Source organism: Coturnix japonica, chromosome Z (genome assembly GCF_001577835.2).
Source record: "Coturnix japonica isolate 7356 chromosome Z, Coturnix japonica 2.1, whole genome shotgun sequence".
NCBI classification, from domain to species: domain Eukaryota; kingdom Metazoa; phylum Chordata; class Aves; order Galliformes; family Phasianidae; genus Coturnix; species Coturnix japonica.
The window spans coordinates 6,437,421-6,463,168 of record NC_029547.1 but is presented as its reverse complement, the minus strand read 5'-3'; the positions used below and the strand labels follow the sequence as shown (position 1 = coordinate 6,463,168).

General features: G+C 39.4%; 1 protein-coding gene across 3 annotated transcripts in view; it reads left to right on the top strand.

Moving 5' to 3' along the window:
* The window catches only part of KIAA1328 (KIAA1328 ortholog), a 172,192-nt gene that overhangs the window by 138,930 nt on the left and 7,514 nt on the right, over positions 1-25,748 (top strand). For all 3 annotated transcript variants that reach the window (XM_015848262.1, XM_015848261.2, XM_032441150.1), the window contains one exon: positions 5,936-6,044. In XM_015848262.1, the coding sequence (XP_015703748.1) occupies positions 5,936-6,044 (109 nt within the window). The remainder of the gene's footprint in view (positions 1-5,935; positions 6,045-25,748) is intronic.

Below are 25,748 nucleotides of genomic sequence, written 5' to 3'. Positions count from 1 at the left end.
ACCATTACAACCTGATATTTTGCCACACAGGGATGTCTGTACTGCTAGAATCTATCCTGCTCTTAGCTTAGTACCTCTACTTTAGGAGCTAAAAAAGCTTTCTTTCTCAGGAAGAGAATGTGTCGGGCACAAAAGCAGCTTGGATGTTTCACTGCCGAGCCTTGAACATAATCCTTGGTTCAATTATGAGCTACCTTCCCCCCCCCCCCTTAACTTGTCAGCCAGTTTGCTGTATATGTCAGCATAAAAAATAAAGAAAATGGCAAAATGAGAAGAAATGTGGTGCAGTTCTCAAAGGAACAAATAACTTGTGTTATTGGTTAAGACCGTACCAACATTAAAAAGCAGTCCCTGTGAAGAAACTTTCAAAAGGGTATCATCAGCCTGGACCCAAACAGTGGCTGAGGTTAATCTCTTCCAAGGCACAGCTACAAAAGTTGGAAGCCTGTAAAGGGCTTGTGTCCAAAAAAAATCAATTTCTAATTTGAAACAAAATCATTTTTGACTAACAGGGGTTCAGGACCCATTACTTTTGCTGTATAGTCTGCTGACATTTCACACTTTCTGTTGTGCACAATGAATCCTAATAGTCATTTTATAACATTGCTACACCAATCAATTTAAGCAAGAGAAAGCCGTTACAATTCTGCAAAGTTTCAGGGGCAATTTTCACTGATGGTTTTCTTTTATGTTTTTTTCAGCTATCATTATTTTTTTTCTTCTCTTTTCCTCTTCCTTCTCCCCTCTCCTTCTCAATACTGTAGTGATGAAATTGAGATTTTTCACAGTTGGATGATAGATTTTGTTCCTTGGATAAGGATAGTCCCAAAAAAGTAATTTATTTTCCATAGATTTGGGGGAGGAAAAAAAAAAAAATCCAACCTGGGTTCTCCTGCATTCATTCATTTCATTTTCTAGTACTTAGAAGGAGTTACACGCTGCACCTGGCTATTGCACATAGCAACCGAACTGCACCTGTGCTGATTTAGTGAGTGTAGTGGTCAGTGTAATGTTGGAAGATGGTGGGTGTCTTTTGCAAGCGCTTATTAAGATTACTAGCTTTGAGCTGCATGGCAAAATTCAGCTTATAAACATCAGCATTTGCTGTGATACCAGATAAAGTTCAGAGAAATGCTTTCAAGCTGTGGAACTACCTCAGGTCTATTACTGATTTGAATAGCTTGTTTATCACAAGGCAAATTACCTAGCACTAATCACTGAAGATGAAGTCTTCTGTATTTAGAACCTCTTTAATTGGCTTTCCTCTGTAATATGTTTGGACTCCTTTAACAACCATACACACATACTTGTACGGTGTTTTCTCATCTCCAGGGATCATGAGAGCACAATGTTAAGTTTCTTAATTCCAGTTAGCCCTGGACTTAGCTGTTCCTTGTCCTTACTTCTCCTAGGTATTACCATCTGTTGCTGAACAGGGATTTCAGCTTCAGAATTTATTCTTTTATTAGCAAATGGCTAAGTAGCATCTAGCAGGAATGTAATATCAATACTGTTTTGGTTGTGAATTCACAAAAATGTGCAATTTGTCAAAAGGCATCAGAGTTTGGAGCCACCAGGCCTGGAAGTGTCTCCTTGAGATAGTGGTTGGTGCCTACTGTGTCAGTAGAAAGTGGTCCCTGTTATTCAGTGCAGTCACTAAGCCCCAGCTAAGCCATGCTTTGTGACTATACAAAGTCAATGAGATGACATCCTGAGATGTGGAACTTGATGTTATGTAGCTGCGAAATTTCACATGTTGATTTGGTCAGAAAACAGCAGTGCTAACTGCTGGGCGCTTCCTGACAGTCAGATGTTACACTACTGCTACAGAGGTTTTATTTTGCTCATGCTTTGATCTGTCCTGTCAGTTTAAATTGTGAATGTTTGAGGATGGGGAGAATGGCTCTCCAGGCACATCTTACTGTAGAGCCAGGTCTGTTGCAGGTCTTTAGGCTCTACTGCAGTATAGCATAATTTTCCATTGCTTCTGGGAGCAGTGTCTTGTGGCACTGTGTAACTCATGGTAGAGTCCCTCCACAGCAACATATACTTTTGGAATGAAGGAGGCTTTCAAGGAGTAAAAAAAAGCACTTCTCTCTCAACAAGCTGGAAGCTTACTTAGGCCGTCAGTATTTGTTTCTTTTTCTGAAGGCTTTTTGCCTTCTACTTCTGTTTGCTCTTTAATTTTTACTCCTCTGCTTTACTAGGCATTTGTGTCTTGTAGCCAAACTTTTTTTTTTTATTTTTTTAGTTCTACTAGCAAAACTTTAAGCAGACAAAGCAATCTTCAAGTCTTAGATCTTTTCAGCAGTAAATTGTTTTTATTGGTGTCACCAGCAGCTATGTCAATTTGTACTAAAATCTAACAACTTGTCTAGTTAAAAAGCACTGAAGTACAGAAGTGTGTGTTTCTCTTTGCCCTGGAAAGTTTTGCTTTTGAGCTGGGAAAATAAGCTAGATTGTATTCTGCAATACTGGACACTGCTTCTGTAGAACTTAAAAAAAACCACATTCTCTTTACCTCCCTCCTAAGATCTCCCTGCACTGAAACAAAGAGAGAATTATGTTTCATTTGTATCACTTCAGGGGATGCAGCATCTGCATGATAACATATAGCATCTGTAGCTTTCCTTCCTATATGTAAAAGGAAAAGTCAGAGAAAGAAAAAAATATTTTAGCTCACAGAATCTGTATTTTTCCAGGGGCTGATTTTCCTCTACGGTGTTTGTTTTTGGTAGGTTTTCTAATGGAGCTTCTTAGGGATTCAGGATCTGGAACACGTTCCCTTGAGGGAAGACTCTTCCCTGCAATCGAATAGAGCAATTAGTTAATATTAGTGAAGTGCTTTGAAGATGTAAAGTACTATATAAATGTTAAGCATTATGAATATTACTATTATTCAATTCATAAAGATTTCTTTCATGATTATCAACCTCGATTTCCCATTGCTTACTTTAATTCCATTGCTGCCTGAACCAGACTCAACAGCTTCTCTTCATTTGTAGTATTCACACTTTCAAAAATGTAGGCTGCTCTACTTCCCCACTCTTTATGCTTTACTTTTCTGTTTCTCAAGCAGAAATATTCAGCTATTAGAGTTTTCTCAGAAGTGTATTTAGCCTACTTTAAATCATTCTTATACCAAGTTAACAAAACTGAAAATAGTATTCTTAGTGTTACTATTCAGGAGGCACTGGTAATTGCTTTTTGAGTAGCTAGCCTTGCAAGCTTATATCTGGTTTATTTTTTAGCTATTCTTTGCTACCCCAGGCTCTCTCTTTGCACTGATATCTGAACTTAGATTATTCAAACCGTATATGAGCTTTCTTTTTCCAGGTGAACGTGTCTCTTTTTTTCCCATGTCCCTTAGTTCTCTAGGTCATCCATAACTTTTCCAGTCTCATACTGTCTTCCAACACCTGGAAATCTAATTAATTTGCTGTCATTTGCATCACCTCAGTTCTCTACGACTTTTCATAAATAATTACCAGTCACTTCATAAATTCATTAACTAATTCTGTTTAGCCATGAAATATATATCCTTCAGACTAAAGATTTTCTATCTGTTTTTCCCCTTGATAATTTCTTTTCATCAGCTTTATGTAGCAGTATTTGCCAATATTCATTTTCTTTATTTTTTATACTATATTTTAAAATTATTAGTAGTTTGACCATTTTAGGATCATTATTGATTTAATCTTCTTCATATATTAATAGACCTGCTTTCTCTTTGGTGTTTCTTTTCCCTCAATAGACTTGTCTGCCTTTTTCAAGATGTATTTTAAAACATTTTTTTGTTTGTATATGCACTTATTCAAGACTTCTTGCCACCCCTGTTTTATCTCTGTGCAGTCTAACAGCATCAATATATTATTACTTAGTGCCTTTTCTTGTTTTTCATTTCTGGCCTTGGTAATATTTTCAAATGTAGGTCTTTGAACAGTCCCCTCGAGGTTGTATTGGCCACTTCTGAGTCCGTATATTTTCTTTTTCAGAGAAATATATCTACTTTGTTTTGAATGTAGTATGTTGACAATGTGCCAGCCGTTTCTCATACCAGGAATTGAATATATTCTCTCATGGTCGCCAAGTTTTTATTACTTCAGTATTAGTTTCTTAAGATCCAGCTGCCTCATTCCACTGTCAGTTGAAATGATTTCTAAATCTCTCTTATTCAGTCTCGAAGCCAGAAGTCTAAGGAAGAGGCTTCCAGTCTTTATATGCATTCGCAACCTTATAATGGTTTGGCACAGTCTCAAGTTACCAAGGACACCCAATCAACATATATCCCCAGAATATCTCTCACAGTTTCTTCACTGATAATTAACTATTTCATTAGGTGAGGTTTTTTTTGACTACATAGTGTTGAAGCACAATGCACTGTAACAGGACAATAAGAAACTATCTCTCTTAGAACCTCCCTAAAATGTACATTAAAACATGTGGTTTTACTGGACTGTAGACATGTATTTGTATACTTCTTAAATCAAAATAATATTTTAAATAATCTCTTTGATGTCTGTAAATTCTGTATGGAAGCTGGAGCTCCAACACTGATGCACTGCTTCACATTTCAGCATGACTGGTGGATAAACTTGCTGTTCATAGAGATGAGAAATATTTAGGCAGAAGGCCACCAGGTTGGTTAGGCATTGATCTGCCCTTGTTGGAGCCATGCTAGCTGTCTCATCTTCTCATCTTTATGCGGTTTAACATGTTTCCCAGCAGGATCTGTTCCATGATCTTTCCATGGACAGATGTGAGGCTCATTGGCCTTTAGTTCATCAGGTCTTCCTTTCTCCTTTTCTTAAAGCTGAGAGTTGTGTTTCTCTTTATCCAGTCACTGGGGACTTTATCTGACAGCTGTGCCTTTTCAAACATGATGGAGAGTGGCATAGCAACCACATCAGCCTGTTTCTTCAGGGCTGTGGCGTGCATGTCATCTGTTCCCATAGATTTGTACACATTCAGTCTCATGAGGTGGTCTTGGACTTGCTTTGCTCTTATGCTGGCAATGATTTTGCTCCCCTGGCCCCTGCCTAGAGGTTGTTGAATACCTCGGTCTGTTCCATGTCTGTTGAAGCCAGACACACGAAGTACAGGCAGAGGCTGAGAAAGGTGGATGTGTTCAGCCTCAGGAGAAAATCCAGCACAGATTTCCCTGCTTTCTTCAGTCATGTTATGAAACAACGTAGATAAGACGGAATGAGACTTTTCCTGAAGGTGCCCATCAGCAACAAGCAAGAGACAACTGCAGCAAGTTCAACTCGGGAAATTTTGGTTAGCTGTTATAGGAAGTGATTTTTGCTCTGAGGATGTGAAGCACTGGAACAAGATGCACAGGGAAGATGACTCACCATCAGTGGCAGTACTGAAACCCAGCCATATAGGTCCCTTGAAAACCTAATCTTGATGGTTCTGATTTGGGTGGAATTTAGATTACAGGACCTCCAGGCTTTATCTTTCAACCTGAACAATTCTATAATTTGGGTATTTCCAGGGAAAGAAAGGAATGGACTAGCTGTTGTGTTTTATTGAAAGCAGCATACTGTTACAGTAGTAGTTATACACACACACACACACACACATTGCTTTCATAAGAGCTTATGAGAGCTGTGTTTGTGAAACAAGCTGGATCGTGTGGATTCATGTATGAAATGGGAACAGTGCAAGTCTGTCAAAATTTGGACAGTAAGACAAAGGTTATAATATATGGCTTACTATACATACCTGCTTTCACATGGTGATCTTGAAATGAATGCTATGCACAGTACTGTCAACTGATAGCAAATTCATTGATCGCAATTTCACTGTGTATAAAACACTCCAAAAAAAAGTAGCTACTTTTGGTCCCGGGTTAGTCTGCGTTAACACACAATCACAAAATAGTGGCTGAAAGCTGAATAGCCTCTAATGTCTTCACTTGGTTCCACAGGGACAACTTCAGGACCCAGGGGGGATGCAACCACATCTCCTGCACTGGTAAGCAGCAGCAAGGAGCTTGTAACCACGGCCACATCACCAATCCAGCATGACATTTCACGGTAAGCTTCTGGGTAATCTCTGGTTTAAGATTCTGCAAACGCAACTATCAAATTTCTCCTAGATGCAGGGAAGTGGCTGAATTTCTGTGGTATTTCATGTTAGCACAAGATGGATAATGTAAACTAAAAACTGATGTATCCTTTTGACATTTATAGTAAGCCTTAAATTGCTTGTTAGAATAAGAAAAGCAGGAATATGCCAAGTTCTAACATTTTAATTTTACTTAGAGCAGAAAGTATTTTATGTTCCAAGTACTGACACATTAGATACATTTATAAATAATTTGAATGGATGGTGTTAACCCTTGTTAGGCTTTAAATCCACTTGAAGATTTTACTCCCCCAGTACTCCCTCCCCCCAGTATTTTATCAAATGGCATTTGTTTTAAAATATTTTATACCAGAGTTGTTTAATGACAAGCAACAAAATCACATTAAGTCAGCAATTCCTGATTATGCTATATATCTGCACTAAATGTGCTGGAAAAGCAGCATTATCACTTCTGCTCCAATGAAGAAACAGAAAGCAGCATTGTTGTTACACTTTAGTGTCTAAGAGCAACTTGCCTTTTAGGAAAGGATTGCAATTCTAGTGCTAAATGCCAAGAAAAACAGCATACAGTCCTTGCTTTTCTTTAACATATCCCACACTTTATTATAATAAAATCTTTAGTTAAACAACAGAGTGCATGCAGATTAAAGTACGAATTCGCTGCATTTTACGCTGTTAGATGATTCCGTGCAGTGGGATGACAAGATTCTATGGCCATTCATAAGAAGAGTTAAATGTTTCTTGGAGAATGAGAGGGCTTGAGTTAGATTTAATCTTTTCTTGGCCCAGTGGACTAGGAAAATGTATTCTTGATATCATTCCTGTATACTTGGCAGCAGCTGGCAGTTTATTTCTATCTTTTGAGAGAACTTGCGATATATAATAGGTGAAAAACCACTATCAATATTGACAAATTTGTACTTACTTGCTATGGAAACACTTTTCTCTCTCTCTTTTTTTTTTCTTCTGAAGGAAAAGATGATAATTCTGGGAGGATTTACGAACTGAGATAGATTGGTCTCTGTTTCCCACAAGTAACTGTGTGTTTAAGCAAACAGAAACCACAAGATTGCCTTAGCATTTCTCTTAGAAGCAAGTGTTACCTTTGCAAGCTGGTAATATCGGATAAAGAGTGTGTAAAAATACTGCTTGATACCATCTAATAGTGATAAGTTAAGATTCTATTCAAGCACTAAGGAGTAGATATAATTATTCACATCATACAACAACTGCGCAGAAAAAGGAATTTTATTCAAGAGGATTGATGGTCCATTCATTTCCACAGAGGGGAGTAAAATAATTGTTGAAATATGCTGTTAGAAATCACATCAGATAAAGCGATCAGTAAAAAATCTGATTAGCTGTCATTTTTAAGGGTTTATTTTACCAGTTGATGGCAAATTCTGAAAAATCCTGTTCTGGGGGGTGGGAGGACTGTTTCTCTCCCATGCTCACCAGTTTGCTTTCTGTCTGTTGGTGCTGTAAGTATAATTGACCAGCTTAAGCAGCCATGTTGTGCTTTCCCTTACTCATGGCCTTCTCTAATTGAAAATGGTAAATGGACAAGTATTTTTGTGGAGACCTAAAGCTGATCCTATCCTTCATCAAAAAACCTGCTTGACCAGCAGGTCGGTCTCAATTTATCATTGAATGGTTATAAGCTTAGACTGCAGGTTTAACTAACTAAATTAATCAATATTGAGAATTATTGCTGCTTTTGCGCCACTAAAGTTAGGGTTTGTCAGCATGTTCATTATAATCCGTGATTTGGAGGGGGTTAACAGCCTAACCACAACAGTTGGCATGAGATGGAAACTTGCAGCACAAAGCCCAAGCCGAAGAGCAAATTTATTTATTCGGCAGTACATGTAAATCTAATTACTTTTGACTATTTAAATTTATAGGACTAGATTCAACTCGTGTTTGTGCCAGCTTTAACTAGCACAAACCCTGGCGCTTGGCAGTAGCAGAATTGGAAAGTTTGCCAGGGAGAAGGTGTTGGAAAGTGACAGAAGCTCCCTGCCAGAGCAAGGCTTTAGGGTGCTCACTCAGCTCCTGGGAGGGCTGGCTGGATCAGCAGGCATGGCAGGTAGAAGATGTGTTGGTTTGATAGCCTTTCTTGGCAGAACTCAATGGAAACTTCAGCGTGTGTTACAGCTACCTTGTGCTTCAGGAAGAATCACTGCAGTGCTTTATCTCTCGCACTGAACCACATCTGGGTCAAGAAATAAGTGTCCTGGGAAGGTAAAGGAGCATGCTCCGAAATTGTTAGTGCTAGACCAGTGGAAGGGTTAGACTTTTAGAAGGAATGTGCACAAGCTTGCCTCAGTGCTGCCTCTGAAAGTATTTCTTTATCTGGCATCCTGAGTTAGGCTAATAGTGAATTTGTTTGCCCATTTTACTTTAACGCTTGCCTGTGGCTGCTTCTTGTAACACAGCCAACCATTACATGTTTGGGTATCCAGTGTTGTTAAGCCAAGTGTCTACACCTGCACGAGCCCCTTGAAAATATGCTCGCAGCAGGTCTGGAAAGCTTTCTTATTCCATGTGCTTATTTATCTAGATCAAAGCGTGCATATTTGGAAAAAAATCATAGGCAAAGTTCATACTCCAAAGAGAAGTTCTGTTCCTTACCCCTAAAGCATTGTTCCTCTGACTGTTTATAACATAACGTAGCTTTCTGGTGACCAGGGACATCTCTTCCATAACTGTTGTTTGCCTAGAAGCAAGGCTCTGTTCTGGTTATGAAGGGATCTGGAAAGAGTAGGTAGTGGCATTTACATGCTTTCATTCAGTGATGAGAAGGTTTTTACATAAACTAGATCATACCTCAGGTAACATCAAGTAATGATTCCAGCAAGACAAATATTGTGTTGCGAAACAGAAATGAAACTGCTCTAAATCAAAATATTAGAAGTACTGCAAATTGAGCATTGTGAAATACCATTTAATTAGGTTACAGCCCCGGTGCCACTGTCAGGCTCTCCCCACGCACAAACAGTTGTAACGTCAAGTTTTGCACAGTCCATCCTATAACACTGTGGATAATCAAGCACTTAAAAAGACACAGGCAAAGGTTGTTCTGCTCCCCATGAAACAGATAATTCTCCTGTAGCTTTTTTCACTCTGGGCAACTAAGAGGTAAATTTAAGAACAGTTAAGTAAATTAAGGGATTGAGTGATAGTCTGGGATTTCAGCATTAAGCCTTTGTTTTCTTGTTGCAGTTTTAAATCAGAGCTTCAGCACTACCTGAACGCATTGTCTTGGAGTTTTTCGTAGCTATAAAAATAAGTGATTTAGAAGTTGCTGCAATAGGAATACTGTATCTGAACTGTATTATTATCTGCAGGCTGCAGTGGCCTGTCGGAGTTCTTATAAACAGATTGTATTGTGTGAATTTGTGTTTAGGGACATTTTAAGAACAAAACTATTTACCCAATTGCCCAGCACATCTCAGGTGAATGTGTATTCAGGGACTTTTAAGCAAATTAATATCTGAAGTAAAATATAATGTGCAGGGTTATAAGCTTAATAACGCACTCTGGAATAGTACCGAGCAGATCTGTTGCGCTGAATATTAGGAAATACAACAGTGATGAGATTTAGGCTTTTGTCTTACTTATGCCTCTCAAATCTATGCATGTTGGATGCACGAGTGTGGTTCTGCTCTTCAGACGGTGCAATGAAGTTTCTTCATCCTGTAGTATCTAAGCAAGCACTGCCAAATAAATAGATTGTATTTCCCCTTAGAATGATTCAATACTCAAACGGAGGACACGGAGGAAAAAATGTCCATTCCACATCTAACTAACGAGCATTTAAAGGAATTAAAAGTGTGTTTGGAGTGGGGTGCTGAGCTCGGTAGTGAACATGATCGGATACACAAGTTTTGCCCACTCCCCATGAGAGCCAGCAGCACAAAAAGTCCAATATAGTTCCATATGCAAGTGATAAAACCAGACGTTGGCAAATTAATCTCTCTTATTCACAGTGTAGGTTGTTAATTGTTCTCTCTGCTGGCTGTCGATATAATGTGAAATTTTCATTCCCTATTCAAGATGGAAAAAGTTGTGGCTGAAAATGTTAACATTTGCATTTTTATTTGTTGATTTATTTAAAGGACAGCCTCTCTTACAGCAATCCATCACTCAGTGACACCCCAAATATGAATAATGTATTGTAGACTTGCGGTTACAATGTGTAATAAGTGCCAGAGACAGTAGAAGAATGTTAACTATGTTGCAAATGTAATATTTATCGACTCATAGTTTATTGCTTTCGAGGTTCAATAATACTGACCACAGGACATTAATATCACTTATCTTGATTTTAGTTGGGCACCTCTGTATGTAGAAATAACCCATCTATCTCATACTTACAAAATAAATGTGAAATTTACAGCGCTTTGTAAGAAGTGCATTATAGGTTTCTTTGCTTAGTGCTCACAATTCTCCTTTTCTGCCTTCTCATTTACTTACATTTAACATTGATCCCACTCCAATTGCCTGACCCAGCTGGTGAGCACCTCAGCACTCATCTAGAGGCTTTATTTACTGGCTCTATTACGATCTTGTGCATTTCTGGTGTTGGACCATTTCTCTCTTCCTGCTAAAGATCAGTATGAAAGGAGACTGATAGATAGAGTTCTTCTTTCTGAAAGGACCTTGGCTGAAAGGCTAACACAGACGCAGTTTCTCTTTGGAAACTACGTGCATGCAAAATCATCTCTTTTAGAGGGGTGTGACTATCAGTAAGAGAACTGCTTCAGATGGCCAATGGTTGTCCTTGTGGACATGGCATACATTTGTAGAGAAATGTTTAATCGATGAATAGAAGTACATTTAGAATAGAAATACAGAGCAATTGGGGAAGATTCTGATTGAAATTTCAGGTTTTATTTTTAAAATCAATATTTTCTTGATGCATTACAGAACAACAACAACAAAGAAAGAGCAATAAGGTTATTCTACAGTAGCAAGTCAGTTTGTGGCAATCGTTTGTATCTTCAGTCTTTGCTCTGGAATTTTACTTCAGGTACTGGTACAAACAGGAGGAACAGTGTGCCTTATCTGAATTCTTCTGTTACGACCACTAAAAAAGCTTTGGACTTTCAGATGTGAAATGCAGATGGGAACGCAGGACTGGGATCAAAACCAAATTTAACAATGGAAGATTTCGAACTTGTGTTGAAATCAGATTTTACCTGTGAAGCTTGGCTCTTGGGGAACTTGGAATTGGGTTCAGCCTTGAAAATGATAAACCTTGATTATATTTCATGTGGTAGACATGAAGTAAATTTTGAAATGACATTCTGTATTTACAGCTGAGGTTATCAAATTCAACGCATCATGAGATTCTTTTTCTTTACCGTGTGTAACAGGAGCACCTATCTGTGCCAAAGTAACCCCCCTAATAGCTGCTTTGCTATCACTGTTTTCTGTGTCTGTTGCTGACAATGAAAATCGTATTGGGAAGTTTAGACTTGCAGTGCAAAGGGATTAATGTTAATTAGCAACTGTTGGCTGTAATTGTCACCCTCATTAAAATGCAGAATTATGTATTTCTTAGTTATAAATAACCTTTCTAATTGTACTTGATGTATGCCAGTTTAATCAAAAAGTACACTTGCAAACAGGTAGATATTTGCATTAATCTGGCACTGGATCTTTCAGTCTCTTTTGGTCGTCTTTTATTCCAAAGTTGAATAGTTGGGGGAGGTCTATTACAGCTACGTATTCTTTACACATTTTTTTTATTCAGCTGTGCGGATCTGACAGGATTTTGTATTAAAATGGGGGGAAATGTCTTCTGGGAATGTTCAGCGCAACAGCAAATGTGTCACTTTTGAAGTAGTTGGCAAGGTTTCCATCATTCAGTGGTATGACAGTAAGTTGATTGTAGTTTGAAAGTAATAATAAGCAAAGCAAAATAGACTACAAATCATATTATGAAGCTAACTGAACTTCTTAGGTCTGTTTCTTACCATCATTTTCATTGTTACCTTAATTACTTTTTGCACTTCTTTTCCCCCATTGCTCTTGCAGGTTCTCAAATGCAATGTTAAATCTCAAACAAAGGCTGGTTTGTTGGGTGTGATTCTCATTTGTACTTGTAATCACAACAATGAAAAGTCAGTCTGAAGATGCTGAATATTTGCAGTTTCATTCTGTGTCTTGCTTTGCCCCTTTGTAAAAACAAAATACATAGTCTTTTGACTGTAGCTCTTTTTCTTCCACTGGAACTCTGAGTGCTCTGTGTTGTAGCTCTTAAACATTTTCCAGGAACTGCTGTCATGGCAGTTTCTGCAGAGCTTGACAAATTAAGACCAATCTCGGTTACTCTCTTATGACTCTGTAAGGAACTGTTCTGTATGATTCCCTTCCCAGCACTGCATTTACTTCTCCGTCAAAAGAGAACTGTTTTTGGTTTTGTTTTAATATTTATTTCCTTATTATTGTTATTATTATTATTATTTTTAAGGAACTGAATAATAATAATAACGTATTGAAAATTGTCACATCTAGCCATTCTTCCACAGTCTGGCTCATACTTCCACCACACTGCTTCTGTGCTCATCCCCTTTCTCTCTTTCCTTTGCCTGCCTGGAATATTCAGGCTGTAAACTCCTCAGGGCAGGATCCTGGCACAGTGAATCTCTGTGCTTGGTTGGTCCACATAATAACGATGATTAACTGTGATGCTGGTATAGTTAGGGTAGAATTCATCTTGCTTATCTCAAGACGACTGAGCTAGTTACCCCCTGCTCATTTTATGGCCGATGACTTATTTTAGGATCAGTTAAATCACCTTTTGGTGATGCCTGTCTTCCTGCAGACTGTAAAATAAGCCTGGAGTAACATGCACTGACATCTTATTCCTCTTGTAGTTGAATATGTGGAACTAAAAATAAGTTGTTTGTCATTTACGTGTTGATTATGTATTGGAGGCAAATGCAGGGTTAACCTATGTGCTGCATGGTCTGTGCCTTGGTTATTAATACAATTTTAATATGTGTGTTATAAATCAAAGGGCTGAGGTACTGAGAGCTCTGGGAGAGGGAGCGCAGGTGTACAGCATCTTCCTCAGTGGCACATGAGCTTGTGATATGATAACATGTTCAATAAAAATTCTTGCTTCTCTGTTGTTTAAGGACATTAACCAGCACTTTATACTGTTAGATGTGCCCCATTTCCAGGACTGGTTTTAATGTACCTCTTTTTTTTTTCTTTTTTTTTTTTCCTTCATCATATTCTAATTCTCTGCCTCAGCAAAGACCTCCAGCTCTTGTTTGTTTGGTCTTTTTTTTTGTACCAGAAACAGTGTAGTATTGTCATCTCATTAGTTGTCCTTTCTCTAGCCCACTTATGAATGCATTAAAGAGTTCAGGCCCTAACAGATTTCTGTGATGCTCTGTGAGTGACCTCCCTGGACAATTTCCAGCAGACCAATTTTAATGTTATCTATTTATTTCTCATCTTTGAAACAGTTATCTACCCATTAATGGATTTTCCTCTTAGCTTACGACAACTTTTGAGTCTTTGGTGTTGGATTTGCTGAAAATGTTTGGTACTGTCGATGAACTTTATAAACTCTGTTTTTCTTCTCCAGTTTCATAATGCTGAGTTCTTCTCCAGTTGCATAATCACAGCTGAGGCAGTTTTAGGCAGTTTTGTCATAGTTAACACCATACAGTTAATACATGAGCTAATTCATCCCTAGGCTACCTCAGAAGTTCAAATGATCACCTTATTATTGTTCATTCTGTTACTTTGTTCTGTAATGTATTTGTATGACACCTTCACTTGTGGTAAGTCATCCACCACGTCCTCTTTGGCATCACAGACTTCATGATCAACAGCCTTTTCTGCTGTGGCTCTGTCACTCTTAGGTGGTCCTGTGTAAGTTGACCTCCTCCAGGCTTTAGATGATTTTTGTGTATATACATACACATAGAATCTTAGAATCATAGAGTCGTAGAGAATCCTGGGTTGGAAGGAACCCGCAAGGAGTCCACCTCCCACAGCCTGGTCACCCCCCCATGCTGTAGCAAGGAGGTTGTTAAAGATTGTTAAAGTCAATTTACAGTTGTTTGCTGCAGCTGACAGCTCCAATTGCTGCTGCAAGGTGTGACTTTTATTCTCTTCCTAGAACACATTTTGTTTTCAAAAACACATGCTATTGAATATTGCTAATTTTGGTTTTTGGCATGCTGTCACTGTAGCAATAAAGTTATCTCCTCAACTTTTAGATAATCTTAAAGGATTTGGGTTCTTTTTTATTTTGTTTTGTTGGTTTTTTTTTGTTTTTGTTTCCCACTTCAGATTTCATTATAGATACTGATTAGGTTTAGCATATAAATTTCTTATTACAACTTGCTTCTAGTTCGTCTGCAATTTAGGGTCATGTATAATAATTTTGATCTGTTTTGTGTTGTTTATGAAGTTTTTCTTCATTTATGACCCTCTGCAAGAAAAAAAAAAGCAAAATTATTTCTCATAGTCTGATTGTGTTGGGGAGGAATAATTTGAAAACATAGTGGAAAATGAAGCATTCACTGACCATGTTCTGTACAAAGTTATCTCTGTCTGTTTAAGAAGCATTGCCTTAAGTATTGTTTCTCTCCTTCTTCATAAGCTTTAGAGGCTTTTGTTTTGATATGTACAGCTGGAAAGCTGAGTGAGAAATTTGCTTTCAAAGTTCTTTTTCTGTTAAAAAAAAATAATAATAACAAAAAGACATTTTAGAGTACTAATATATAATTAATGTATTTAAAATCTTTTAAGTGAGATTCCCAGAGCCTCTAATGCCATTGTACTTTTAACTTTCATTTTTGCTTCATCTGCATTGAATCATCTTTTACTACTTAAAACAGAAATTGAGTTTATTGAAACATTTCAGTTCTGATTATTTTTTAATAAAGATGAAGAAGTCTAACCTAATGAAATCACTGGGATGAAATGAGAAATTTAAAAAAAATAATAAAAAAATTAATAAGCTGGAGACTTAAAGATTTTATTAAGTCGCATTTGGGTGTATGTTTCTCTGTGTTTCCTGTCCTGGATCAGCAGGGTGAGAAACAAACCATCTCAGGGATGACCTCTGCACCATTATGTGGGCTTTTCTTGCTCCATTTCCAGAAGCGTGAGTGGCGCACAGCCCTCATTACCAGCATTACTTGTGTATGTGCCTCTGACCATGAGATCCTGCTTGGAGATGAGCTGCAGAGCTAAATGCAGAGGTTTGATTTTTTTTTTTCCCCCACAGTTCAGACCTATAAATACATTTTGTCAAACGCATGCACATCTGTCAGTCTACCAGGTATCTGTGAAACATCATAATGTACAAGCAGCTTTATGATTTATGAGTTTGCAGGCTTTTTCATACTCTTGGAAATGAAATGTTTCCTGCTCCATGTAGTTTATCTGATAATTCAGTGTTGTAGTGTGTAGGTATATGGCTCGCTTTGCAAGAGTCTCCAGTCTGATGTATAAAGTTCTTTTGCTGTGTCCATGCCCCTGCACATGGATCTGCCAGGGAACTGCACTGGCCCCATATTTGTTCCCATGACCTTGTCCTTTCCAAATAGCTCGTGTTGTTCCAGCACTGCTTTCCCTTTTTCACTCTATGAGATGAAGCAATTCCTAGAAGGACTTCAGCAGTGCTCCAGCTGCTGCTCATCCCAGCTTGACTCTGCTAATTGCTCTGTGCATCCCTGCTCCTATCCATATGCTTGGAATTTGGAGCCTGCACATCTGCCTCATTCAGAGGCAGCAAAACTGATCTGGTGAGAGAGACGTCCTCTCCCTTCCTTGCCAAGCTCAAATCCCTTTCAGTCTTTTTCCTATCTCCTAATGGCATCTCAGCTCCCAGATTTCTAGGTGTGAGAGAGAAGTGTGCTTTCTTTACCTGAGCCTGCAGTGACAGCTCGATACGGCTGTGATGAGCAACATAAGGACAGTCTGGATCACCACAATGTATACCCCTGTTGTTATCCATACAGTTCTCTTGCTTTCATTCCTTCTGTTTTGTTACGAACTTTTTAGCAGCAGACCATTTCCTACCCGTGCACAAACCATAACATCTCACGACTTCACTCAAACCAGAAGATTTTTGTGCCAAGGTTGTAAGGTTGTATCATTACTTCATTGTATCTGTGTGAAAATTTTAATTTCACGCCCTGCGGACTTCACTGTCTCTGTGCTCCCTACTCATGTTGTTGCATAGAAGGGTAAGTCCCTGGGTCACATTCATTTTGTAGCGTGCTCCTTTTTATTTCTTTTTAGTTTTTAAAACAAGAGTTCTGTTTCCTATGAGAGATCTTGCTGTAAAGCTAGCTGGAGGTTTCTGCCAGAAAAAATATTTGCAAGCTTACAGAGCAGATACTAAACACATTTTTACTAAGTTTCTTAATGTGTGGATATGGATGTTCCTAAATATTTACATATTTATATACATATTTATACGGGGTTGTGTGCTTACACTATGATGCATTTGAACATGAATAGATTCAAGTGATTCAAGTATGTGGGGAAGGGAGCAAAACCCCATATTTAAATACATCATCATGTTTCTCATGCAGCCAGTTTGATTTTACTGAATTGCAAATCTTTCTGTGCAGAAGCTCTTGGTTAATGCATGGGTTAGTTTATGGGGCTTTGCAGTTGCAGGCACTGGCAGTTCAAGCTTCCTTGGTTTCGTGGTGCCTGAACTGAATGGGCAAATTGGAGTTCAGTCCTCAACAGTCCATCCTTGCTATTCTCTCATACACTGTCATGAGGCTTAATATGTTTCTAAAGAGAAAAATAGACCATTACAAAGTTATAGAATGGCTCCAGGGTTCATCTAATCCAGCCACTTGCTCAGAGCAGGGTAAGCTTGTGTTTCAGTTTGCACCCATTACCTCCCATCCTTTCACTGAGAAGAAACTGGCTCTGCTTTCTTTCCCTGGCTAATCAAGTATTTGTATGTACAATAAGATCACTCTGAGTTGCCTTTGCTCCAGGCTGAGCAGTCGGAGCTCTATCAGGCATTCTGCAATCCCTCACTTGCCTTTTTCTACATATTAAACTTTGCTCTTTAAGCCTCCCTGAAAGAAGGCTGTGATGAGGTGGGGGGTCAGCCTCTTCTCCCAAGTAGCAGTGACAGGATGAGAGGTGGTGGCCTCAAGTTGCGCTAGGGTAAGTTCAGGTTGGATATTAGGAAAAATGTCTCAGAAAGAGTGGTGAGGCAGTGGCACAGGCTGCCCAGGGAGATGTGGAGTCACCGTCCCTGGAGGTGTCCAAGAACTGTGGATATGTGGCACTGAGGGACATGGCTTAACGGCACCATGGGGATGGGTTGATGGTTGGACTAGAAGAGCTTAGTGGTCTTTCCAATCTTAAAGATTCTATGATTCTGTTCGAGTTTTTTGTCCAGTTCCTTCTCTGCAAAGCTGCCTTTCAGCCAGTCAGCCCTAGTATGTACCGGTGCCAGGGGTTACTCCTTCCCAGGTGCAGGACTTGTTATGAGATGCTTGTTGGACTACTTCTCCTGCCAGCTGAGGTCCCTCTCTGAATACTTTCTTGCCCTTCTCAGCCTTGCATTTATTCAGAATGTTATGGAGACTTAGTGTTAGTCCTGTGAGCCACTAAGCGCCCTGCCTTATTTTGTGGTGTATCAATGACGTTATGTAGTTTCTGACAGAAGCGTGGACTATCTGCAGGTGTATGGTTATCGAAAAGTAATCCTGCAGAGCCCGAGATCATCTTTGCTACTGACTGCTGGGAACGAGCAAACTAAAATTTCACTTCCCTGCCCATCTGTTCAGCAACTAAAAGTAGGTAATTTATCTCAGTGGGACACCTACCGCCTGTGTAAAGTTTTTGAAAGAGGTTGTTAGCTTGTGATGACTACGGCCAAGGGACACCAGGCCTGAGTGCCTCATACTCTGTGCTTTACTGCTGTTTTTTTCTGTAGGGTGCCTTCTAACTTGGCACTTGCACAGTGTCAAGCCTATTGAGTGCCTGTGTCCCTATCAAGCTTACAAAGACGCCACCCGCTTTGCCACGCTGCATGCAGTTGTGCCAGCTGTGCACATCTCTGTGCCAGCGGTCACCCCTCTTTGACATGCTAAACCAGGCACCACCACCACACTGCGCTTTTTTTACAGCTGTTTTATCTCAGTGGCTTCTCTTGAATTATGTATCCTCATCTTTGATGTATGAAATCTCAGCTGATTTAGAGATTACCCCTGAGAGTTGAGCAGCGCACCTGGAAATGAATGGAGCATCAGATAGTCCCAACCCTTCCACCACAGAGCAGGAGGTTTAACAGTGCAAAGCAGGAGGTTTTACAGCAATTGGGTACTAGAATACAATTTTTATGGGAGTGTTGTCTCATCATGTATGGTCTGCACCCAAGCAATCAATACATTAGGATGCTGAGAATTCAAGCTCAGTTGCAATGTTTGCTCACAGGGAAAATGGAATGAATGTGATTTAAGAAAGAGCTGGTGTGTAAGGAGGATGTGGGTGGTTCTGTTTGGGGTAGGCACCGAGGGTTTCATTAGATAAGGGACCCAAAATTGTGTGTGCCTCTCTCTGGGAGGTGAGCAGAGCAGTGCCAGTGAATGCAAATCTGTCTGGAAAGCAGTTGCTGTCTGATGTGAGGCGTCTGAGTACACAATGAAGGAAAAAGAAGCTACTGAGCGTAAACTACAAATATAATGTCAGCACAATACAGAATCACAGGGCATGTAAAACTTAACTGCTGTACCTTATAAAGCATATTGAAGTTTCTTCAGAAGGAGTTGTGGTCACTCTGCTCCCAGCAGAGACTGGACTTTAGATGAACTGCAAGATTCTATTAATTTCTCTTATCTTAACATAACTGTCGCAAAAGATTATGCCAGTCACTATGCCATTATAATTAATGAAGTTATATCAATTAATTGCTCAGAGCAACAAGCAGAGCTCAGGTTTGTGGTGTAGTCTGGCCAGAAGACAGGCTTTTTGCAAGGCAAAATATGTCCATTCTCTGTATTTTGACAATTACTGCAAATTTAAATTCATCTGGATTTCTTGGCAGCTTCAGCCCCATTAGCTTCTCATCACACTTTTAGTGAAGTGCCCGTTTCCTCCTGGCTCTCCTGCACCCAGCTCATGACCAGAGAAGACCAGGACACTCTGTTTCCTGATAAATGTGCTTTTTAAAGTAAAGTCTCTGACCATCCACTTTCTGCTCACTACTTGGTTACTTCTGTCCTTTCTTTTTCACTCTGTGTTGCCCACCACGGGACTGCTAGCACAAGCACAGGGGTATCACCCATGGATCAGGCGCTGGAAGATGTTTGCATTTACCTCTGGAGTGCAATTCTGACTGATGGGTTCTTATCAGGGTTGCCAAGTCCATCCATCCAATTGTCTATTTCTGTTTTGAACACCAAGCAACCATAAAGTTGAAAACCACGTTATATTTTTGGAATCTGAAATTTCAGACAATGCATTTATGAATTATTTATGGGAAATGTGTTTTCAGTAATGTGCGGCATAAAATGGAATGAATGCGTATCCATACTTGCCCTGAACTCTGCAAAGTGCATGCTAATAAACAGAATGATAACCTACCATCACTTTTGCCCTGTAAGATTTACAGTGCAAGCACTTTTTTTGTGTGGTTTAATTCAAGTCAGTTTGTCAACTTAAAGCTCTAGTGTTTTGTTTTAAAGTACAACTTGGTGAGTGATTTCCTATTACTTAAAGAAATCTAACTGCTTTTCTTCCCCCTATTTCAACTGGAGTTAGTGTCTGTAAATTTTTCTAGTCATGCTGGCATAAAGCCACGCTAAGTTATGCTTTAATTCACAATTAGAAGGCAGTGGCAACTGTGCAGAGCAGCAAACCTCTCATTTAAAATGGCCATTATGCAAAATCATGATTCTTCAGAATGATTAAGATATTGAAGAATAATTAAGATATCTGTAGATTTTCAGTCATTTAGAAGTGCCGGGCTTATTTAATTTTTTCAAACCTCCCTGAAACAGCTTTTTTTGTAATGACAGCAGTACAGGACTCTGTGTTATCACAACTTAGTGTTTACTGGTATCTGAATTGTCTAATGGTAACTTGTTTTCACTGATACAGCTGACAGGGCAGAGATAATTAAGAAACAAAAGAATCTGAGTGCTGGATTTTGCTATTAAACACTCCATGCCACAGCAGAAGAAATTAAGCTGACAAGCAGGAGGCGAAGAATAATACAGATCCACAGGAAGAGTTGGTGTTTAGGTACAGCAATTGACTGTGTATAAAATATTTCACCAAGATAGAAGGAAAAAAGAATAGAAAAAGGTAAAATAAATAATTTCCAAGCATTCACTGAGGCATCTCATTTCCAAGGGGTAGAATAGAGGCTTTGCAGTACCTATTCATCCTGACACAACAAATTGCAGCAGACAGAGAAGTAGCCCAGCCCCAGTGAGCCAGTGGCAGAACTTCCATTGGCTTCCATAGGGTCACGATTCCACTCCAATATATACTTAAAACTACCACAGCCCTGATTTTGCTCCTCTGCTCAATGAGGTTTTAAATCTTGCACAGCTAGTAGCAGTTCTTGCCACAATGCTTAGAAAGTCAATGAAAGCTCACAGTTCAGTAACTAAATGACAAAGTAAGAAACTTTGGAATCATAAAATGGTTATAAATGCTTGACCTAAAACTCTGCAGATCTTCCAGTGACTGTACAATTGAAGCAAAAAGTTGATTTATTATCTGGCAAGCTGGGAATTTGGACTGAACTTGTGAAGAAAGGCAGGTAGCCAATCCATGTAAATGATTATGGACTTTGCAAGCTGTTTTTTTTTTTTCTATTCTCCCCCCCTGAGCCATGCCCCTTAAAATTATATTTTTAAAAGTTATTTAGTACCTACAAAGTACCTGCAAAGTTCTAGCCTCCGTATGGGGCATTTTCCGTGCTATTCTGTCCTAGCTTTGCTGAAAGCACAGTAGGAAAAAGAGATGAAACATGAAAAAGAAATCAAAACCAAGGAGCAAGACCTGGAATGGTGCAGAGTAGAGGTGCAGAATTGCATTGTACCATACATATGCAAACCCTTTGTCAGGGGCTTTAGCACATTATAAAAGAAAAAGCACAATTTTAAAGATGATTCATTGAATTAGAGCTTGCTTTGAGAGGAAAAATGCTTGGGGCCAAACTTGTAAGAGCAAAAAAAAAAAACCAAAAAGGCTGTTAAGGCAGGAGAAGTAAGGGCATGAGGTATGGCAGAAAATATGATGACAGCTTAGTTTTGGCCCGCAACAATAAAGGGTGAAGATCTTGCTGGAGATATGCTGTGATGACAGAGTGCTTAAAGGGAATAAAAGCCAAGCATGCTCTGAAGTGCAAAGTTATTATGTAATATCACGGCAGAATCAGGGCCTCCAGTGTTGCACGTAGACTGAGGTTCATTTTCTGATCTGAAGAGCTTTCAGACTTGATGAGACAGAAATGGGTGTGTGGGAGGGGAGAGAAGGACAATACAAACAGAGTGATTGCAGAGGTGGTTGTTAAACTCCATGGTAGTTCCATGGTTCTGTAATTTCTTTCTTTTATACTAAAACTTCATTCTAAATTATTCTTCTGTCACTAGCAGATATGATTTAAAAGGTTTCTTTACTTCCCAGCACTCAAGTCTTTGTTCACTCTCCCTGTTCCAGAATTATTACAACCTCAGTTATGCCAATTCAGCTGCCTGCAGCTATGCCTTAAAAGAAACGATCTGTGTTTTTTTGTTGTTTTTTAAGTACTAAAAGCACACTGAGACAAAAAAAATAAAGCAGTCCTTTCAGTTTGACAGGTTGGTAACATGGCAGCAGAGCCTGAGTGAAAGTCCGGTGCAAAAATAACATAAAAGGCTGAGTTACCAGGAGTAAAAAGGTAGGGGAACTGAGGGCTGATGAGGGCTGGGAGCACTGAGGTAGACTGTGGAAAGGTGAGGAAAGCAGGTGCTAGTCTCTGACTAGTGGTAAGTGAAAATGACCTGTTTAGCGATGAGAAATGAGAGCAGTAGTAACTCTTATTTCAGTAATAACAGCCAGTTGGATGTTATCATAGGTGAAGCCAGGGTGAAAACTGCAAAAGAAAAATCTCTTATCAGCTCTGACTTAGGACAAAAGTTTGAGATGCTGATGTGGAACTCAGTATCCTGTTGCACACCCTCTCTGCTTGGTGTGTGAAAGACAGGCTTAAGCCAGCTGTGCTCCGCCTCTTTAAAGACCAGGTCCTCTTCAGCTCTTTACTACTGTCCCGTGATGCTGAAGAGCGTATGTAGGATGTATGTCATTACCAGATGATGCTGCTTCTCTCCCTGCTCTCCCATGCAAAGGCCATCCCATTTGATGCCATTTGCCTGAAGATGTAGCAATAATAGTAGCCCCACTAGACAAGGCAGTCCTTTCACTGATTTGCAGGTCTTATAGCACACAACAGTATGTCACACTGCAGCATGTCACACTAATCCAGAGGGGCACAAGAGCCATGAAATGGCTGCAGAAAGGCCATTGTCATCTGAGGCATTGTGTGTCTGGTGGAGAGAGCTGGTCTCCTTTTGGTTTCTGTGTAACCACACCGAGGGAATGCAGTGCTGCTCTCTGGGTGATGGCTTGCTAGAAATACACCGACAGAGACAGGAAAAGAGTGGCAAAATCTGTTGCTGTGCAAGAGGTATTGATTTATGAGAGAAGATTAAAGTACGTGCAGCTCGGATAAATGTTGACTGAGGCTGGAGCAGAAGGGAGGAATGTAATGTTATTCAAATACTTAAGGAGTATTTGCACCAAAAGTGGAGATGGCTTGTAGTGTGAAACTGGGAGGAAGAAAAAACCTCCTTGGCTATCTCTAGCTGAGTATCAGAAATGTGTTCTTGTAGTGTGTTCTTTGCATTGCATAGTTCTTCCTCCTACCAAACTCCAAAGCAAAAATTTGTGCAACTATCTGCTCTTTTGATCATTTACTCTTACAAGTGGTTGTGGAGTAGGACCTCCTAATCCTTACCAAGGCCCTTTAGGTTATGCTGCAGCCTATAAATAAGTAATAGTGGTAATGATAGCATGAGATATATTTGGCTGTGGAATGGCCTCCCAAGGAGAATAGCAAGGGGCTGATTGTTAGCAAAAAGTGTTAGGAAGCACACTGTAGGGAATTGTTCTCCGTCAGCAGGGAGATGGCTGGATGATCTAATAAGTCTTTTCCTTCTCTAGGTTATGATTCTGTGAAAACTGCCTCAGAGAATTCTTTAAAGTCTCTGATACCACAAGTTCTCTATTATGTGGGTGTGGGTTTTACAGCACTCCGGGAGGCTTTTGCTAAGGACATTGTAAATATATTCTGTTTTACATTGTGTGATGTATTTTAAATAAAAGACTTAGATCTTTTTTTAATTGATTCGAACTGTTCTTTGGTCTGATCTTTTTCTTCAAGAATTGAGAAATTTTGAGATACTTTTAGAAAATACAGACCCATTGTAGGCAAACTGGAGTTGTCCCAACCTGGAGTTGTTTTAAATATGTACAGCACTCCTGTTTCCCATGGTGAAGCATCTTCTCTGAGTCCCAACCCACATGAACATGAAATGAGAACCTCAGACTACCTAGCACAGTCACTTTGTCTCTGATTCCTTCAATTCCTTCAGTTCAATCTTTTTCATCCTCGTGATGTTTTAGGCTCGAAGATTGCACCTCACTGTGTTCATGTTTGGGAGTTTTCAGCACCTTGAGAAGTCAATACAAGGGATTATCCCCCAGGGCGTTCTTTGGTCACTGAAGATTAGGTCATGTGAAAGGCAACGTCCCCTATCTTGGCTTGTGGGCTTTCAGGGAATGACTGCAAAATCAGTTTATCTTTTTGGCTTTCATTTCCTATCCAACTAGTTTCTGGTGTTCATTGATATGTTCATCTCAGGCTTGCTAGGCCAGATAGCATGGTGGTTAAATCCTGGATTATACTCTGTATAGCAGGTAGGGAAAGAAGGAAGAATGAAGGTAAGACCTCTGCATCATGAAAAAGGAAATCTAGTGACATAAAGAGGATCCACTGAACGTAATATATTTGGATTCTCAAAAGGCCATTGCCAAGACTCAGCACCAAAGCATCCAGGTTTATGCAGGTTTAGGGGAAACTCCATCTGTGCATTTACTGCTGATTTTGTGATGGCAGGTAAAGGGACTTAACATCTATTTTCCATGATGCAGAAGAGTTGGTAGCAGGGTGTCTCAGTGTCAGGATGGTTCTTCATCATTAAATTGGAGCAAGAAGTGAACAGTGAAATATTCTGAATAACCTAATGTCTGTAGAGTTCTTTCAAGTAGTCAAATGTCATGTATATGGCAAGAAACTCCAAAAAAGCATCAAAACTGATTGGCAGAAAGATAATTGACATAGAGAAGAGCTGTCAACAGTATTCCTATTTGATACTGAACTCAAGGGCTGGTTTTTTTTTACCATTTGTGAAGGCTGCACAGAGCTTCAAACCATACACAGGCTTAGGTGTACTTGCACTTTGAGTACTTCTGGTCTCTGCCTCTCAAGATAGTGGATGCTAGGCAAGATGCATGGGGCAATTAAAGTGATCGAGTGGATGGAGCAACTACTGCACAAAAAGAGGGACTGAAAAGCTGTTGACACTGGATTGGAAAAGACTAAATAAGAATACTGATAAAGTTTGCAAAAAAAGTGAAGGTGAGGGCTAAATTTAAAGTGGAACTGTTGTTCACCAGATGCTATCACATAACTGCAGTCAATCCTTAAAAAGTATTCAGTGAAACCAGAAGACAAGCAAGAGGGTGTCTTTCCATAGCAGCGAACATCTTGTGCTTGCTGTCACAGGATATTGCAGAAGCTGGAGGATGAAAAATAAATCGGACAGATTTGTGAACAACACACTGTTGAGATGACAGACAGGAGTGTGATGTCTATCATCCCTAGTGTGAGAACTGTGGACATAAGAATAAAGACGGCAGAAAGCAGCTAGGCCTCTTGAATTTGGGTAGAGCTCAGCCTTTTTTCTATAGAGCTTGGCTTAGCTTCTGGATGGGTGGGGAGTCATTACAGCTAGCATTTTCCATATGGCCTCACACTGTATTGCTAGCTTGTTGTCTTCAGGTTTTGGGGTCCTTTGACCACTGAGGCCATTTCCTTATCTGCATATGTATTGTCTGCTGTGGAAGCTGCTTTTATTTGCCCTGTTTGTTCCAATCAAGTAGGGATTTGACATTTGCTTTATAACAGCAATAAGCCTGGTTTCCTTTTCTTTAAAAAGGGTCTTTTCCCTATCCCTTGAATGTGTTTTTAGCCGTATTTAGCATTTGTAAAATGCTTGGAGGCAGATGATGTTTTATGAATACAAAATAGTGTTGGGCTTTGTACTTGGGCACGATACTGTACCGTAATTCAAAGGCAGTTCATGTAACATTAGTAAATCACTTTGAACTTTATGTTGAAAATATAAGCAGTAGTATAAAAATAAACCTTTTTATTTCCTCTGGTATATACAGTTAAATAAAGTAAGCCTATATAGCTACTAATCTCCAAAACCGTATTGCCAGTATGCTTTGTTGAAATGCCATCACCTTGCAGAAGAGACATTTATGGATGAAGAATAAATTTTCAGAGACTGTAA